This window comes from Triticum urartu, chromosome 1A, assembly GCF_056163025.1.
Source record: "Triticum urartu cultivar PI428250 chromosome 1A, HENAU_Tu73, whole genome shotgun sequence".
NCBI lineage: Eukaryota > Viridiplantae > Streptophyta > Magnoliopsida > Poales > Poaceae > Triticum > Triticum urartu.
In genome coordinates this window covers 465,995,532-466,013,561 of record NC_141873.1, presented here as the reverse complement: position 1 = coordinate 466,013,561, position 18,030 = coordinate 465,995,532, and the positions used below count along the sequence as shown (strand labels likewise).

Sequence of the window (18,030 nt, the reverse complement as noted above, 5' to 3'; positions counted from 1 at the left end):
CTGATATAACCAAGGAGGAGGCTGGCGTCTTGGCATGTGGCCACGTTAGAATTTTTGCGCGTACCTGGACACTAGGGGCTTTTTAATAAAGAGTGTTGTTTTGCCCGCACTCATAAAGACCGAACACCTTAGGGAGTGTTCGGCGTTGCGAGTTTTGGCATTATATGCATCAGCTCCGAATCATGTCTTTGGTCAAATGTTGGGTTGCCCGGCTCCTGAGTTCGGCTACCTTACGTTCCGCTCTATCGGCTAAGGTAGCACCAGGAGAACTACTACGATTGTGCCCCGGTTAGGCCAGGCGAGCACATCAGTAGAGAAAGCCGAAAACTGACTGTCATGATGTAGCGTGAGACTGGTCAGCCACTCGATGACCTATCGGAATCTATAGGATTCCTCCGCTTTAACGAAGGGTCGTTTCCCGGCCAGGCACATACGCGCCCCGAACTCGGGCGAGCGCAGTCGCCACCAAGGGGCTACCTAAATAGTCCCACTGTCAAGCTTCTATGGCTAAGTGAAAGTGTTAAAGCATTATAGTCCGGTTGCCTGGCCCGCTGCGCTATCACCTCCTTTGTAGGACCAAGACGTTGGGTTAAGTGTGAAAATGCGTCTTCCACGAGCACCCCCGCACTATGTGCGTGGGGGCTGAAGCCAACGACTGCCATCTTTCAGATTTTGTATATATATATATATATATATCTTAAAACGGCCGCACAGGAGGTGTTCCCAATACTTGAAGGCACAAGTATAAAATGCCACTACAATCTATCAAAAAATTACTTTATAATTACATATGCTATCATAACATAGCATCCTTCGAGCACTGTGTCCCTATTACACGGGCGCCTTCAAGGACTTCCTGAAAATAGTGCTCGGAGGGTACTCGGCTTTTGTCCGAATCCCGGAACGCAACAACGGTGGTCTCCATATCTGCCCAGTATGTCTTGACACGGGCAAGAGCCATCCGTGCGCCCTCTATGCATGCTGACCTCTTCATTGCATTAATACGGGGCACCGCGTCAAGGAATTGCTGCACCAAGCTGAAATAACTCTTCGGCTCCGATCTCCCCGGCCACAGATGACCCATGACGTACAACCTATTCAGTTCGGCCCATTGAGCCAAACGATCGTCTACTACTAGTGGACGCTCTGGATTGTGAAACTGCGACCAGAAAAGCTTTTCCACTTCGCGATCTTTTTGATCTCGAAAGTGTTAGGTTGCATCAGCAGCACTGGCTGCCAAATCCAGATAGGTGTACTCCACACTCCACATCCGGTCCAACGGAGCAAACTTCGGATCACAAAACTTCCTCCGCAGCATAAAGGGCTTTCCAGCCGCAATCTGTTCGGCCTGACGCAGCTCCTCCTTCGCAGCTCTCATCGCAGAGCGAGCGTCCTTGGCATCGGCAACGGCCTTCTCTAAGTCCATCTGTCTCGCCCGGTCTTCTTTCTCAAGAAGTTTGCAACGGTATGCAGCGCTCTTTAACTTTTCGGCCATCTCGGTCATCTCTTCCTTGCTTCGGCAGTGAGCAGCCTATTCGGCTCTCAGCTCTTCAAGGGCTTTCTTGGCAGCCGCATCGCTTTTTCTGGCTTGTTCCTTAGCTCGGGCAAGTTCTGCTTTTAGGGTTTAGCCTCCTTGATCTCGTGGTAGATCTACTCTTGTACTACCCATATCATCAATATTAATCAAGCAGGAGTAGGGTTTTACCTCCATCGAGAGGGCCCGAACCTGGGTAAAAATATCGTGTCCCTTGTCTCCTGTTACCATTCGGCCTTGACGCACAGTTCGAGACCCCCTATCCGAGATCCGCCGGTTTTGACACCGACACTCCCCCAGCGTGCTCCCATCCGTGCTCCCGCATACGTGGCATGATTTGATTGGAACAAAATAAGACCCGGCCCCATCCCTTAAAATCAAGGGGGGATGATTAGATTAGAAAGAGAAAAGAGGAAAGGACAGCCGTAAGATGAAGTGGGAGCACGGATGGGAGCATGTGAAGGGAGCAGGCAAGCCGGATCCGCTGTCCTTGCTGTTCTGGACTTTCTTGGGAGGAGAAGGCAAAAAAAGAAGGGTCTGTTTAGGACACATCTAGATGTGACATAGTTATGTCACATCTAAACTGATTTTCACTCTGTTTGTGGTTTATTTTTTGTCCTAGTTTTTTTGTTTCTTGTTGATGTATTATATATTTGTGGGAGATTAGATGTGACGTTCTTAAAAAATATCTAGATGTGAATTAAAGAAAGAGAGAAGGGGGCGAAAGCAGCAGAGCAAAAGGTAAGGTGGTGTCACGCGAACCATGGAGGCCGGAGGGGAGTGGGGAGCGGGTGGACCCCACGGCAGCGGTCTACTCCACCTAGGCGCCTCCTCCGTCCGCGAGGGCCCTGCTCTGCTGGCTCTGCGTCGCGCATGCTTCCAGCAAAGCAAACACCAGCCACCACCAGCGCCAGGGGAAACGGAAACCACACCAGCTGGTCGTTCTGCTCCCTCCCTCTCTCTACAAATCTCTCGCCCCCCCTCCCTCCCTCTCCCCACAGATTCTTCTCCCTCGCGCACGCGCCCCTAGCTTCCACCGCCTGCACGCGCACACTTCCGTCTTGTTCCATCAGGTACTATCATGGCCGAGGAGACCAAGCAGGAGGCCGCTGCGGCGGCGGCGGTGGCGGAGGTGGCCGTGGCGGAGACGAAGGCGGAGGACAAGGCCGTGGAGGTGGGGGAGAAGTCTGACGAGTCCGCGGCGGCGGCGGCTGAGGCCAGGGAGGAGGAGGAGGAGGAGAAGAAGATGGAGGAGGCGGTGGCGGAGGCCGGGGCCGACGAGGCGGCGGTCATCGAGGGCAGCACCGCCTCCTTCAAGGAGGAGAGCAACCTCGTCGCCGACCTCGCCGACCCCGAGCAGAAGGCGCTCGCCCAGCTTAAGGACCTCGTCGCCGCGGCGCTCGCCGCCGGGGAGTTCGACCTGCCCCCGCCCCCGCCAGCCCCGGCGGCCGAGGAGCCTGCTCCCAAGACCGACGAGCCGGCCAAGAGCGATGCGCCTGAGGCCGAGGTGGCGGCCGAGAGCAGCGAGCCCAAGGCCGACGAGACTGTCAAGGAGGAGCCCAAGACGGACGCGCCGGCCCAGGAGGAGCCCAAGGCCGAGGAGCCTGCCAAGGAGGAGCCCAAGACGGAGGCACCGGCGGCGGTGGCTGTCGTGGAGGAGACCAAGGCGGAGGCACCGGCGGCGGTGGCCGCCGCGGAGGAGCCCAAGACCGAGGTGGCGGCCGAGGAGGCCAAGCCGGACGAGCCGAAGCCGGAGGAGAAAACCGTCGTGGTGGCCGAGGAGGAAGGCACCAAGACCGTGGAGGCCATCGAGGAGACCGCCGTCCCCGCCGCGGCCGAGCCGGAGGCGGCGCCCGCCGCCGAGCCCAAGGAGGAGCTGATCTGGGGCGTGCCGCTGGTGGGCGGCGACGAGCGCACGGACACGGTGCTCCTCAAGTTCCTCCGCGCGCGCGAGTTCAAGGTGAAGGAGGCCATGGCGATGCTCAAGGCGGCGGTGCTGTGGCGCAAGAGCTTCGGCATCGACGCGCTCCTGGGCGCCGACCTCGGCGTGCCGGAGCTGGAGAACGTCGTCTTCTACCGCGGCGCCGACCGCGAGGGCCACCCCGTCTGCTACAACGTCTACAGCGAGTTCCAGGACAAGGACCTCTACGAGAAGGCCTTCGGCGACGACGAGAAGCGGGAGCGCTTCCTCAGGTGGCGCATCCAGCTCCTCGAGCGCGGCATCCGGGAGCAGCTCGACTTCTCGCCCAGCGGCATCTGCTCCATGGTGCAGGTCACCGACCTCAAGAACTCGCCGCCCATGCTCGGCAAGCACCGCGCCGTCACCCGCCAGGCGCTCGCGCTGCTCCAGGACAACTACCCTGAATTCATCGCCAAGAAGGTACTAAACTTCTTTCTTCTCTTTCTTACAGCAAATTTGGTAACATCAGCACAAGGATTATGCATTTGTTTGTTTCATTAGGCAGCAATTTTGTGTTTGTAGTGGGTTCAACTGAATTCGTCTGATGTAGGTAGTGTAAAATGCTGTGATTCGTCCGGTGGGAAATTTGACCAGTGTCATTCTTATAGCACTCGTAGCACAATAATCTAACTATATATGGTGGATTGGTGGTGCAAGTAGGATGACATAGTGGCACCATTTCACTTATAGTTTTCTTGTTTGAATTAAGTTCCTTGCTATTGAAAATGGTATTTGCTTGTTACGAACTGGAGCGACTTCATTATATGATGAATTCATCTGATGAACACGACACGACGTTGTAGTAGGTTCAACTGAATTCATCTGATGTATGTATGCTGTTCCTGTGATGACTACTACGGAGTATGTCCTTGGGGGAAGTTGATTAATGTCTTTCTTATAGCACTTGCAGCTCATTAATCTAACTAGATAAGGTGGATTAGTGGTGCAAGTAAGCTGAGATGGTGGCATCATTTGAGTTCTAGTTTTCCTCTCTTTCTTGTTTGAATTATGTCTTTTACTATTGAATATGGTATGTGATTGTTATGAGACTGGAGTGACTTACATGTATGATGAATTGAGTGAACTGAATCGGGTTCAATTTGGTCTGATCATCCACCATATGCAGGTGTTCATCAATGTGCCATGGTGGTATCTTGCGGCAAACAAGATGATGAGCCCGTTCCTCACACAGCGCACCAAGAGCAAATTCACGTTTTGCAGCCCAGCCAAGACCGCCGAGACCCTCTTCAGGTCCGCACATGATAATCTCTGCAAGTCTTCTTTTCTCGTTTAGCAGTCATACTTTCTTACCATGTTCTCACCTGTTATTTGCCTTCACTAATCTGATGCAGATACATCGCGCCGGAGCAGGTCCCTGTCCAATTCGGCGGCCTCTACAAAGAGGATGATACTGAATTCTCCACTTCTGATGGCGTGACCGAGCTCACTGTCAAACCTTCTTCCAAAGAAACTGTTGAGATTCCTGCTACTGAGGTTGGTCCATCTGCTTCTGTCCTCAAATTTACACTACAATGGTAGCATAAGTACTCACATTTTATGTCGCAATGTGCTATTATTTTAGAACTCCACGGTCGTGTGGGAGCTCCGTGTGCTTGGATGGGAGGTGAGCTACGGCGTGGAGTTCACCCCGGACGCCGAGGGCGGCTACACGGTCATCGTGCAGAAGACTCGGAAGGTGCCCGCCAACGAGGAGCCAATCATGAAGGGTAGCTTCAAAGCGAGCGAGCCTGGCAAGGTGGTGCTCATCGTCAACAACCCGACGTCGAAGAAGAAGAAGCTGCTGTGCCGATTCAAGGTGAAGAGCTCCACCGAATCCTCCGCCTGATGAGGTTCCAGCTGCTGATACAACCGCCAACCAGGTCCATACCACCGCCACCATTTGAACATGTCGCATGATAGGGGAGAGCAAATAAGATTTTAGTAGATGGCCGTTTTGGTGTCGGGTTCTTTGATTTGTTGGCTTGCTGTTTTTTGGGGGTCGGATTTGTATGTGTTTACTTGGAACCAAAGTGGGCTTGGATCAGAAGGTGGGGAAATATTGAGATAGTGATGGTCAGGAGGGGCCGAAGAAGTGTTGCTGATCTGTATAAAAAACCTGTCTGTACATGGTGTCCATGGATTCTCTTCCGCCGGCATGTTGATTTTGTTTAGAAACTGTTCATGTTTTGTGGTCACCAACCCCATGTTAGTCTCCATGTTCCTCCGCTCCTTCCCTTTTGTCGCTGTTCTTGCCGGTTTGGTGCATTGCATCTGGCAATGATCGTTGAGGTGAGGGTCTCGGCCATTGTTTTGCTTGCCTATTTTCAGTAAAAAAGACACGATTGCTCGTTTGGGAGCATCCGGTTTTTGAGTGGAACAGTGTAACTCTTGTGCACTGAACTGCATTCCTAGTTAGGCGAGGAGAGATTCTTTGACATCCATTTGGATGAAAGAGAAGCGTTCTGAAAGTGGCAAGACGGACAGGGTGCGCAGGCCGAACCAAAAGCGGGCGTCTTTCGAGCGTTTATACGCTGGTAATGATGAGCATCAGCCATGCTTGGGCTGGGTTGGGTTGGGTGGTACAGTTAACAAAGGCAAAAGGCCCAAGCGAACAGCAGGGCGAGCGAGCTGTGGACAGACAGACGGACAGTGCCAAGGAGCAAGAAGTTTCCCTTTGACCACCAAAGCATAGCACACCACAGGGAGGCAGGCAGGACCATGAAATCCAAAAGTGGAGGCCGCGGCATTATGCTTGTCCAGCTTGGCCATGATCCCCGCTCTGAATAATGGTGGTGGTAGCCGGGGATGCAGCTGGAGGGGGGTTGGCTGGCTGTCTGGAACATTTGTAGTAGTTGTTGTGATACTTGGAGGGGCAAGGGCAACGGACAACTGGTGAGCTGCCTCAATCTTTATCGGAATGCATTGGGGATTTCATGATCAGGGGGGAAACCTCATGATTGCTGGCATGGACATGCGATGCCGTCGATTGTCGTGCCATGCTGTCTTCAGGGCCAGGGCCATTGGACGTGTCTGGTCTCTGGTGTCTCCACTTGCGTTGTTCCCTCCATGTGTTATGGCCTGGTCGGGAGCGGCTGTGGCAGTAATCTGCATGTCTTTGATCCCTTTTTTTTTGAGAACCACGAAAGGTCAGGGTGCTCATTCAGCACATAAAAAGAAGCCATAAGGGAAAAACCTCAATGCATTTCCTGATCCCTATTGCAGTGCAAAGAAGCATCACCGCGCAATGCACGGATGATGATTCTAGATTTGAAACGCGCAAGCGCGGTAGGGAAGCATGCAAGCACAAGCCATGCTCGCGGGGACAGAGCTATTTGTTTCGGCGGCCCCTACCATGGTCACCGTCTCTCTTTTTTTTTTTGAAGGGATGGTCACCGTCTCTTGTTTAAAAGAGAGATGGACGTGCGGTGCTCATGTTGTGCAGCTGAGCTTGGACGGATGGGGCAGAGAAACCCGGAGCTGCTGCGACTTGAAGTGCAGGCCCGCGAGCCTGTGGCTGTGTACTGCCACTCCTGGAACAGTGTGGAGATTTTTGCGTGTCCGTCTTACGTTTGGGACCAATCAAAGTAAAATCTAAACCATCGAGACCTGGTTCACGTTATATTTTTTGCTGTACAGAGTGGTAACCAGTTGACCAATAAAAGCTGCATTCACGTTTGGGGATTTTTGAACCATGGATTCTACTCCGTCCATGACGATGCCGTGCCACAAACGGTGAGAGGGAAACTAAGAGCAACTCTAGCAGACCCTGCAAAAACTCAACCCGCAAAACGCGTTTGCAGTTTCACGAAGATCTCATTTGCGGGTCGAAAACAAGCGCGGCCGAACAAAAACCGTATCTAAAACTGCATAATTAAAAAAAAACAGTTTCGCGGGAGAAATTGCACCTCGTTGACGCGAGTAGTTCATCACATACTACATAGATTTTACATGATCAAACGCTACAAACATAGTTCATACTACATACGACATTAATACTAGTACTAGAGGGGTGGGGATCTGACGGCGGCGAGGTCGAGGCCATGGACGACACCGTGGAGAAGGACGCTCAATCCTCCTCACCGGAGCTGCAGAGGTCAATGTACTTCGCCCTCTGCTCCTCGCGGATGCGGCGCCATTCCTCGTCCTTCTCCTTGGCGGCGAGGTTGGCGGCGACCGCCTGCCGCCATTGGCGGTCTTCGAGCTCCTCCGCGTGGCGCCGGCGCTCCGCCTCCTCGCGCACGATCTGCTCGGCAATGGCGGCCGCAACCGCATCGACGTCGGAGGCGAAGTCTTCCGGCTCGACGACTTCGCGGCGGCCGAGCGGAGCGGGCCCCTCGGGCTCCTCCTTGACGGGGACGAACTCGAAGTCGTCCGGCTCCTCCGGCTCCTCCGATCATTCCCTCTTCACGGGGAGAAGGCCCGCGCCGGAAGAGGAGGAGCTCCCGGCGTACGAAGATCTCGCCGCAGAGGAGAAGGATGCACGCCGGCGGTCGTACTCCTCCGTCTCGCGGACGCGGAAGCTCGCCAGTGGCGACAGGCCGCGGTTGGTCCACTTCCGGGCCCCACGCTTCCTCGCGCCGTCCGACCGGACGCGCCGCTCGCGCTCGGGGTCACTTCCGCCGCCGGATCTGCTGCCGGAGCCGCGTCCGGAGCTCCACATGCGGCCCCACATGGCGGCTGATGGCGGGGAGGTGGTTGCCGGCGGCAAGAAATGTGGAGAAGGGGGTGGGGAATCGCGTGGCTCGGCGGCGACGGGGGATAGGGTTTCGACCCGCAAATGAGCCGCGGAACCGTAGATATAGCGGTCGGGGCGTGCGGTTTGCGGGCCGCGGCAAAATTTTTTACGGACCGGGCGAGTATGCGAGCTCTGTTCTGACCAGAAAATTAAGCCGAACCCGCATACTCGCCGGAATTTTGCAGGGTCTGCTAGAATTGCTCTAACATGCATCTCCAGCTGCTATAGTTTTAAAAGCCGAACCGGACCAAAGCGACGCCTTACCCGATTTTGTTGGTGTACTGGCCTTTTAGTAAAAATCAGAAAAAAAATCAAAACAAAATACATAAACAAGGAGTCGAAGCCTTGAGGCAAGGGAGTGCCTTTTTTGTAGGAGTTGCAAGGGAGTGCCTATGTCTCGCGTTCAGCGAGTCCATGCTTGCGCGAGCATATGGGCTAGGCCACTTCACGGGTACAACATTGCCTCATTTTTTGAAGAAAATATTGAACACGTATTTAAAAAATGTTAGTCAAATGTTAAATGTGTATAGAAAAAATGTTGACCTTGTATTAAAATATTGATGAAATTTCTTGATCATGTATAGAAAAATGTTAATCAACCATGATTTCAAAATTTCTTCATCATGTATATGATTGTGCAGTTGTACCTTGCACGTAGGGTGAAGACAATACATCATATACTTCATGTCATCATACTTAATAGTTTGTTTACTACTTAATACTTTAAGATGCATGTTGGATAGCAGTCTTGGGTGGAGTATTAGCTACAGATGCAGTTGGATAATGGTCTATAGATGTTTGGAACATTTGTAGTTATGCCATGTATAATCATTAGTCATAAAACTGCAGTTGAATTGATACACAACTGTAATTTATTTACCACACCATGCTATCTTCTGGAGAAAAATCATTAGTGAACCTATGGATCCTGGTCCATTCTTTTTCCTATTTCTTCCAACCTCGATCAAAGCTCTGTTTTACAATCCCTTACTTTTACTTTTTCGATGCAATCAACCATTCATACACAATACATTTAATCCTTGTAACTAGCAAGGCTAGTGAAACTGACAACATCCTAGTTTTGTTGGGGGGCAAGGAAGTTTTATATTTCTATGTGCAGGCACTTATCATTGGCTGTGTTGCAAACTCCTACTGGTCCGATAAACCTTAAAGTCATCCACTTGAGAAAAATGGTTGCTTGCAACAAACCCTTGCACCTGGGGGTTCAACACCTTCATAGTTAAAAGGAAGCAGTACACATCACATAGACGGACAACAGGAACACTTAGAACGCGTCCCATGATGATAGTATTGGCTTCCTGTAATTTCCTATATATGTTCTTCATCAGAGATCCCTCTAGCATGCTAATACTGACGTGTGAAACTTTTAGAGCAGTAAGCCAGAGCATGGACTTCACTTGCCACCTCTTGAAGTGTGATAACCCACAAGTATAGGGGATCGCAACAGCTTTCGAGGGTAGAGTATTCAACCCAAATTTATTGATTCGACACAAGGGGAGCCAAAGAATATTCTCAAGTATTAGTAGCTGAGTTGTCAATTCAACCACACCTGAAAACTTAGTATCTGCTGCAAAGTGTTTAGTAGCAAAATAATATGATAGTGGTGGTAGCAGCAACAAAAGTAAAGACAACAAAAGTAATATTTTTGGTATTTTGTAGTGATTGTAACAGTAGCAACAGAAAAGTAAATAAGCGTAAACCAGTATATGGAAACTCGTAGGCACCGGATCAGTGATGAATAATTATGCTGGATGCGGTTCATCATGTAACAGTCATAACATAGGGTGACACAGAACTAGCTCCAATTCATCAATGTAATGTAGGCATGCATTCCGTATATAGTCATACGTGCTTATGGAAAAGAACTTGCATGACATCTTTTGTCCTACCCTCCCGTGGCAGCGGGGTCCTATTGGAAACTAAGGGATATTAAGGCCTCCTTTTAATAGAGAAGCGGAACAGAGCATTAACACATAGTGAATGCATGAACTTCTCAAACTATGGTCATCACCGGGAGTGGTCCCGATTATTGTCACTTCGGGGTTGCCGGATCATAACACATAGTAGGTGACTATAGACTTGCAAGATAGGATCAAGAACTCACATATATTCATGAAAACATAATAGGTTCACATCTGAAATCATGGCACTCGGGCCCTAGTGACAAGCATTAAGCATAGCAAAGTCATAGCAACATCAATCTCAGAACATAATGGATACTAGGGATCAAACCCTAACAAAACTAACTCAATTACATGATAAATCTCATCCAACCCATCACTGTCCAGCAAGCCTACGATGGAATTACTCACGCACGGCGGTGAACATCATGAAATTGGTGATGGAGGATGGTTGATGATGACGACGGCGACGAATCCCCCTCTCCGGAGCCCCGAACGGACTGCAGATCAGCCCTCCCGAGAGGTTTTAGGGCTTGGCGGCGGCTCCGTATCGTAAAACGCGATGATTTCTTCTCTCTGATTTTTTTCTCTCCGAAAGCAAATATATAGAGTTGGAGTTGGCGTCAGAGGGTCAACAGGGGGCCCACGAGGTAGGGGGGCGCGCCCTAGGGGGGGTGCGCCCCCCACCCTCGTGGAAAGGGTGTGGGCCCCCTGGTCTTCATATTTGGCGAGGATTTTTTATTATCTTTTATAAGACCTCCCGTGGAGTTTCAGGTCATTCCTGTCTTTTGCACATAAAACAACATCATGGTAATTCTGCTGAAAACAGCGTCAGTCCGGGTTAGTTCTATTCAAATCATACAAGTTAGAGTCCAAAACAAGGGCAAAAGTGTTTGGAAAAGTAGATACGACGGAGACATATCAACTCCCCCAAGCTTAAACCCTTGCTTGTCCTCAAGCAATTCAGTTGACAAACTGAAAGAAAGAAAGAAAAATTTTTACAAACTCTGTTTGCTCTTGTTGTTGTAACTATGTCAAGCCAGCATTCAAGTTTTCAGCATAGATCATAACTAACCACATTTGCAATAATTCTCAGGTCTCACAATTACTCGTATCAATAGCATAATCAACTAACAAGTCATAATAATAAATCTCAGATGACAACACTTTCTCAAAACAATCATAATATGATATAACAAGATGGTATCTCGCTAGCCCTTTCTGAGACCACAAAACATAAATGCAGAGCACCTTTAAAGATCAAGGACTAACTAGACATTGTAATTCATGGTAAAAGAGATCCAATCATAGTCACACCCAATATAAATTAACAGTGATGAATGCAAATGACAGATGTGCTCTCTAGCTAGTGCTTTTTAATAAGAGGGTGATGACTCGGCATAAAAGTAAATGGATAGGCCCTTCGCAGAGGGAAGCAGGGATTTGTAGAGGTGCCAAAGCTCGGTTTTGAAATAGAGATAAATTGTATTTTGAGCAGTATACTTTCATTGTCAACGTAGCAACTAAGAGATGGCGATATCTTCCATGCTAAACACATTATAGGCGGTTCCTAAACAAAATGGTAAAGTTTATAATCCCCTTCCACCAACAAGCATCAATCCATGGCTTGCTCGAAACAACAAGTGCCTCCAACATACATCAGGTCCCAGGGGGATTTTTGTTTGCAATTAATTTTGATTTAGTTTGCATAAAGCATGGGACTGGGCATCCCGGTGACCAGCCATTTTCTTGTGAGTGAGGAGTGGAGTCCACTCCTCTTGAGAATAACCCGCCTAACACGGAAGATAAGGACAATCTTTGTTGATACATGAGCTATTCGAGCATACAAAACAGAATGTTTATTTGAAGGTTTAGTGTTTGGCACATACAAATTTACTTGGAACGACAGGTAGATACCGCACATAGGAAGGTATAATGGACTCATCTGGAATAACTTTAGGGTTTAAGGGATTGGATGCACAAGCAGTATTCCCGCTTAGTACAGGTGAAGGCTAGCAAAAGACTGGGAAGCAACCAACTAGAGAGCGACAACAGCCATGTACATGCATTAAAATTAATAAACATTGGATACAAGCATAAGTAGGATATAATCCACCATGAACATAAATATCGTGAAGGCTATGTTGATTTTGTTTCAACTACATGCATGAACATGTGCCAAGTCAAGTCACTTAAATCATTCAAAGGAGGATACCACCCCATCACACCACATCATAATCATCTCAATAACATGTTGGCATACAAGGTAAATCATTATAACTCATAGCTAGCCAAGCATGGCACAAGCAACTCTGATCTCTAATTGTCATTGCAAACATGTTTATTCATAATAAGCCGAATCAAGAACGCGGGACTCATCATATTTACAGAAACAAAAGAGGTCGAGTTCATACCAGCTTTTCTCATCTCAGTCAGTCCATCATATATCATCATAATTGCCTTTCACTTGCACGACCGAACGGTGTGAATAATGATAAGAGTGTACGTACATTGGACTAAGCTGGAATCTGCGAGTATTCAATAAACAGGAGAAGACAAGGCAATATGGGCTCTTGGTTAAATCAATAATAATGCATATAAGAGCCACTTCAACAATTTAAATATGGTCTTCTCCTACTGACCCCCAAGGAAAAGGAAAGAAATAAAACTATTTACACGGGAAAGCTCCCAACAAGAAGAAGAAGAACAGGAAATATTTTTGAGTTTTGTTTTTAGTTATTACTACTACAGCAGAAAAATAAACTACTACTAATTTTTTTGGTTTTTCTTAAGGTTTACTAAACACACAAGAAGAAAGGAGGAAAAAGAAAATAAACTAGCATGGATATTACAATGAAAAAGTATGAGCACCGACATCTAGCAATGAGTGTGTGTGAACATAAATGTAATGTCGGTGAGAAATACGTACTCCCCCAAGCTTAGGCTTTTGGCCTAAGTTGGTCTATGGCCACGGCTGGCCTGGCGGATATCCATAATAATAGTTGTTGGGGTCGTACTATGATGAAGAGGAAGAAGGCTCCGATTGCCACTGGCTGGCAATCATCTCCGGATCCCACTGATAGTTAGACTGTCGTGAAGGATCAAACTATGGTTCCGGCTCTGGCTCCTCAGCTGGTGCAGGGTTCCGATAGGCGTGAATAGCTGCTAACGGAACAAGGTACGTGCCTGCAGTCAAATCAAACAAAGAAGGAGCAGGCAAGGTAATAGTCTCAGGATGATGTTTATTAAAGAACAATCGATATCTAAGCTCCCCTGCCCTATTTTTAACAATGAAATCATGTGCCACCATACTTTTATGATATAGATAAACACGGGGTAACACTTTTTCTTCCTTCTCAGCATGCCTAATAGGTATGTTAAAATGTGCTGCTAGGCGTGTGGCATAAATGCCTCCAAAGATGGGACCCTTAGTACGGTTCATATTTAACCGTCTAGCAATAATACCGCCCAAACTAAAAGTGTTATCACTATATAAACCTTGAAGCAGAATAATTAAATCAGGGATACTAAGGTTTCCAGAATTTCCGCGTCCAATTAAACAACGACTAGCAAATAATGCAAAGTAACGCAAAACAGGAAAATGTATGCTAGTGATTCGTGCATCGAAAACCTTCCTGGTTTCTCCTACAGTGATATTATCAATAAACTCAGCCACATCATCATGATGTGGTTCTTCTGTCTTGCCCTCAAAAGGGACTAAACAAATCCGACAGAAATCAAAAAGTGACATCTCCTTAGGCTCATTATATAAATGAAATTCCACCGTAGGCGGTGAGTTCCTAGGATGAAAATAAAAGTTTTGCACAAAGGTATTTGTGAGTAAGAGATACTGATCGCATTGGTCGTGGAGGAAAGCGGTGAGGCCTGCATTGTGAGCCAATTCATGAAAATCTTCATAGATACCGGCTGCTCTCAAGAAATCTTCAGAAGGCCATTCACACGTCTGAATCTTCGCGGTGCGTGGCAAATTATACTTAGGCTTAGGTGCCTTTTCCTTTGAGCTTTGGCTTGATGAGCCCCTCAATAATCTCCTCATCATTTTTCTGAAACAATCTGAAATTTTTAGTAACTTCAGAATAAAAGTAAACCAAACTCAATAAAACTGATAGTAACTACTCCTACAAGTGCCTAGAGCCTATATCAAGCATTAGAACTACTTGGAACCATATAAATTTGACATGCAAGCTCAAGAACATGGTCACCTATGCAGCACAAATTTGCAATGAATAAAGCACTAGAACAAAAACTAATTGGACCAATGGAGGAGTCACATACCAAGGAACAATCTCCCCAAGCAGTTTTGCGAGAGGTGCTTTGAGCAAGAAGATCGAAAATCACAGCAAAAGTGGCTGGAACTCGTGCTTGAGTTGGTTTTTCGGGTTTGCGTGAGATAGAGGAAGAATATGGGTGCTGGGATAAGTGGAGGAGGTCCACCGTGGGCCCACGAGGCAGGGGGCGCGCCCTATAGGGGGGGGGGGCGCCCACCACCCTCGTGGCCAGGTGGCAGCTCCTCCCGCGGTAATTTTTGCACAGTAAATCCTCAAATATTCTCGAAAAAATCATATTAAATTGGCATGGCATTTTGAGGACTTTTATTTTCGGGATATTTTTATATTGCACAGATAAGTCAGGAAACAGACAGAAAAATACTATTTTTACTTTATTTAATATAAATAACAGAAAGTAAGAATCCACTAACAAGGTTGATCAAGTCTTGTTAACAAACTCATTCCGATAATCATGAAACCGGAGAAATTTCGAATAACACTAAGTTACCTCAACGGGGATATGCACATCCCCAATAATAAGAATATCATATTTCTTCTTGACAGTTGGTAGAGGAAATTCAAAACCTCCAAATATAATCAATGGAATTTTTCCAATAGAGTTGATACTATGAACTTGAGGTTGTTTCCTCGGAAAGTGTACCATATGCTTATTACCATTAACATGAAAAGTGACATTGCCTTTGTTGCAATCAATAACAGCCCCTGCAGTATTATGAAAAGGTCTTCCAAGAATAATAGACATACTATCATCCTTGCGGATATCAAGAATAACAAAGTCCGTTAAAATAGTAACATTTGCAACCACAACGAGCACATCCTCACAAATACCGACAGGTATAGCAGTTGATTTATCAGCCATTTGCAAAGATATTTCAGTAGGTGTCAGCTTATTCAAGTCAAGTCTACGATATAAAGAGAGAGGCATAACACTAACACCGGCTCCAAGATCACATAAAGCAGTTTTAATATAATTTCTTTTAATGGAGCAAGGTATAGTAGGTACTCCGGGGTCTCCAAGTTTCTTTGGTATTCCACCCTTAAAAGTATAATTAGCAAGCATGGTGGAAATCTCAGCTTCCGGTATCTTTCTTTTATTAGTAATGATATCTTTCATATATTTAGCATAAGGATTTGTTTTGAGCACATCAGTTAATCTCATACGCAAAAAGATAGGCCTAATCATTTCAGCAAATCGCTCAAAATCCTCGTCATCCTTTTTCTTGGATGGTTTTGGAGGAAAAGGCATGGGTTTCTGAACCCAAGGTTCCCTTTCTTTACCATGTTTCCTAGCAACAAAGTCTCTTTTATCATAACGTTGATTCTTTGATTGTGGGTTATCAAGATCAACAGCAGGTTCAACTTCTACATCATTATCATTACTAGGTTGAGCATCATCATGAACATCATCATTAACATTTTTACTAGGTTCATGTTCATTACCAGATTGTGTTTCAGCATCAGACATAGATATATCATTTGGATTATTAGGTGGTTCAGCAATAGGTTCACTAGAAGTTTGCACAGTTCTATCATTTTTCTTCTTCTTCTTTTTAGAAGAACTAGGAACATCAATATTATTTCTTTGAGAATCTTGCTCGATTCTCTTAGGGTGGCCTTCAGGATACAAAGGTTCCTGAGTCATTCTACCAGTTCTAGTAGCCACTCTAACAGCATAATCATTTTTCTTACTATTCATTTTATCAAGCACTTCTTTTTGAGCCTTAAGTACTTGTTCTACTTGAGTGGTAACCATAGAAGCATGTTTGCTAATAAGTTTAAGTTCACCTTTAATATCAGCCATATAATCACCCAAGCGTCTGATCATGTAAGCATTTTCTTTTAATTGTCTACCAAAATAAGCATTGAAGTCGTCTTGCTTAAACATAAAGTTATCAAACTCATCCAAGCACTGACTAGCAATTTTAGTAGGAGGAACTTCAGCTTTATCATATCTATAGAGAGAATTTACCTTTACTACCTGTGTCGGGATATCGGGATCAGGAGGTTCTTCAGTAAATAAATAATTGAGATCATATGTTTCTTCAACATGTGGTGAATTAAGACCATGTATTTCTTCAATAGGAGGTAAATTCTTAACATTTTCAGCTTTAATACCTTTTTCTTTCATAGATTTCTTTGCCTCTTGCATATCTTCGGGACTGAGAAATAGAACACCTCTCTTCTTCGGAGTTGGTTTAGGAACATGCTCAGTAATTGGAGCAGGAGCTGGCTCAGGAGGTGCCCAATTATTTTCATTTGTCAACATATTATTCAACAGAATTTCAGCTTCATCCGGTGCTCTTTCCCTGAAAAGAGAACCAGCACAACTATCCAGGTAATCTCTGGAAGCATCGGTTAGTCCATTATAAAAGATATCAAGTATTTCAGGTTTCTTAAGAGGATGATCAGGCAAAGCATTAAGTAACTTGAGAAGCCTCCCCCAAGCTTGTGGGAGACTCTCTTCTTTAATTTGCACAAAATTGTATATTTCCCTCAAAGCAACTTGTTTCTTATGAGCAGGGAAGTATTTAGCAGAGAAGTAATAAATCATATCCTGGGGACTACGCACACAACCAGGATCAAGAGAATTAAATCATATCTTAGCATCGCCCTTTAATGAGAACGGAAATATTTTGAGTAAATAGAGGTAACGTGATCTCTCATTATTAGTGAACAGGGCAGCTATATCATTTAACTTAGTAAGATGTGCCACAACAGTTTTAGATTCATAGCCATAAAACGAATCAGATTCAACCAAAGTAATTATATCAGGATCAACAGAGAATTCATAGTCTTTATCAGGAACACAAATAGGTGAAGTAGCAAAAGCAGGGCCAGGTCTCATTCTATCTCTAAGGGATTCTTTGTTCCATTTAATTAATAACCTCTTAAGCTCATATCTATCTCTGCAAGCAGAAATAGCAGCAAAAGATTCCATATCAAAAAGATAACCCTCAGGAATAATAGGCATATTTTCATCATCACTCTCATCATCGTATTCAGATTCAATAATTTCTTTTTCTCTAGCCCTAGCAATTTGTTCATCAAGAAATTCACTAAGGGGCACAGTAGTATCAGGCATAGAAGCAGTTTTATCATAAGTATCATGCATAGCAGAAGTGGCATCATCAATAACATGCGACATATCAGAACGAATAGCAAAAGTAGGTGTAGGTGTCGCAAACTTACTCATAACAGAAGGTGAATCAAGTGCAGAGCTAGATGGCAGTTCCTTACCTCCCCTCGTAGTTGAGGGATAGATCTTGATTTTTGGATCTCTCAAGTTCTTCATAGTATCCAGCAGATATAAATCCCAAGTGACTCAAAGAATAGAGCTATGCTCCCCGGAAATGGCGCCAAAAATTTGTCTTGATAACCCACAAGTATAGGGGATCGCAACAGCTTTCGAGGGTAGAGTATTAAACCCAAATTTATTGATTCGACACAAGGGGAGCCAAAGAATATTCTCAAGTATTAGCAGCTGAGTTGTCAATTCAACCATACCTGGAAACTTAGTATTTGCAACAAAGTGTTTAGTAGCAAAGTAATATGATAGTGGTGGTAGCAGC

General features: G+C 46.3%; 1 protein-coding gene across 1 annotated transcript; it reads left to right on the top strand.

The window, feature by feature from the left end:
- The first annotated feature begins 2,502 nt into the window (after positions 1-2,502).
- On the top strand, positions 2,503-5,689 carry LOC147991723 (patellin-3-like). Its single transcript, XM_087525666.1, has 4 exons — positions 2,503-3,914; positions 4,621-4,745; positions 4,847-4,988; positions 5,077-5,689. The coding sequence occupies exons 1-4, from the start codon at positions 2,616-2,618 to the stop codon at positions 5,338-5,340; spliced, it is 1,830 nt and encodes a 609-aa protein (XP_087381792.1). The 5' UTR covers positions 2,503-2,615; the 3' UTR covers positions 5,341-5,689.
- Positions 5,690-18,030: the final 12,341 nt, after the last annotated feature.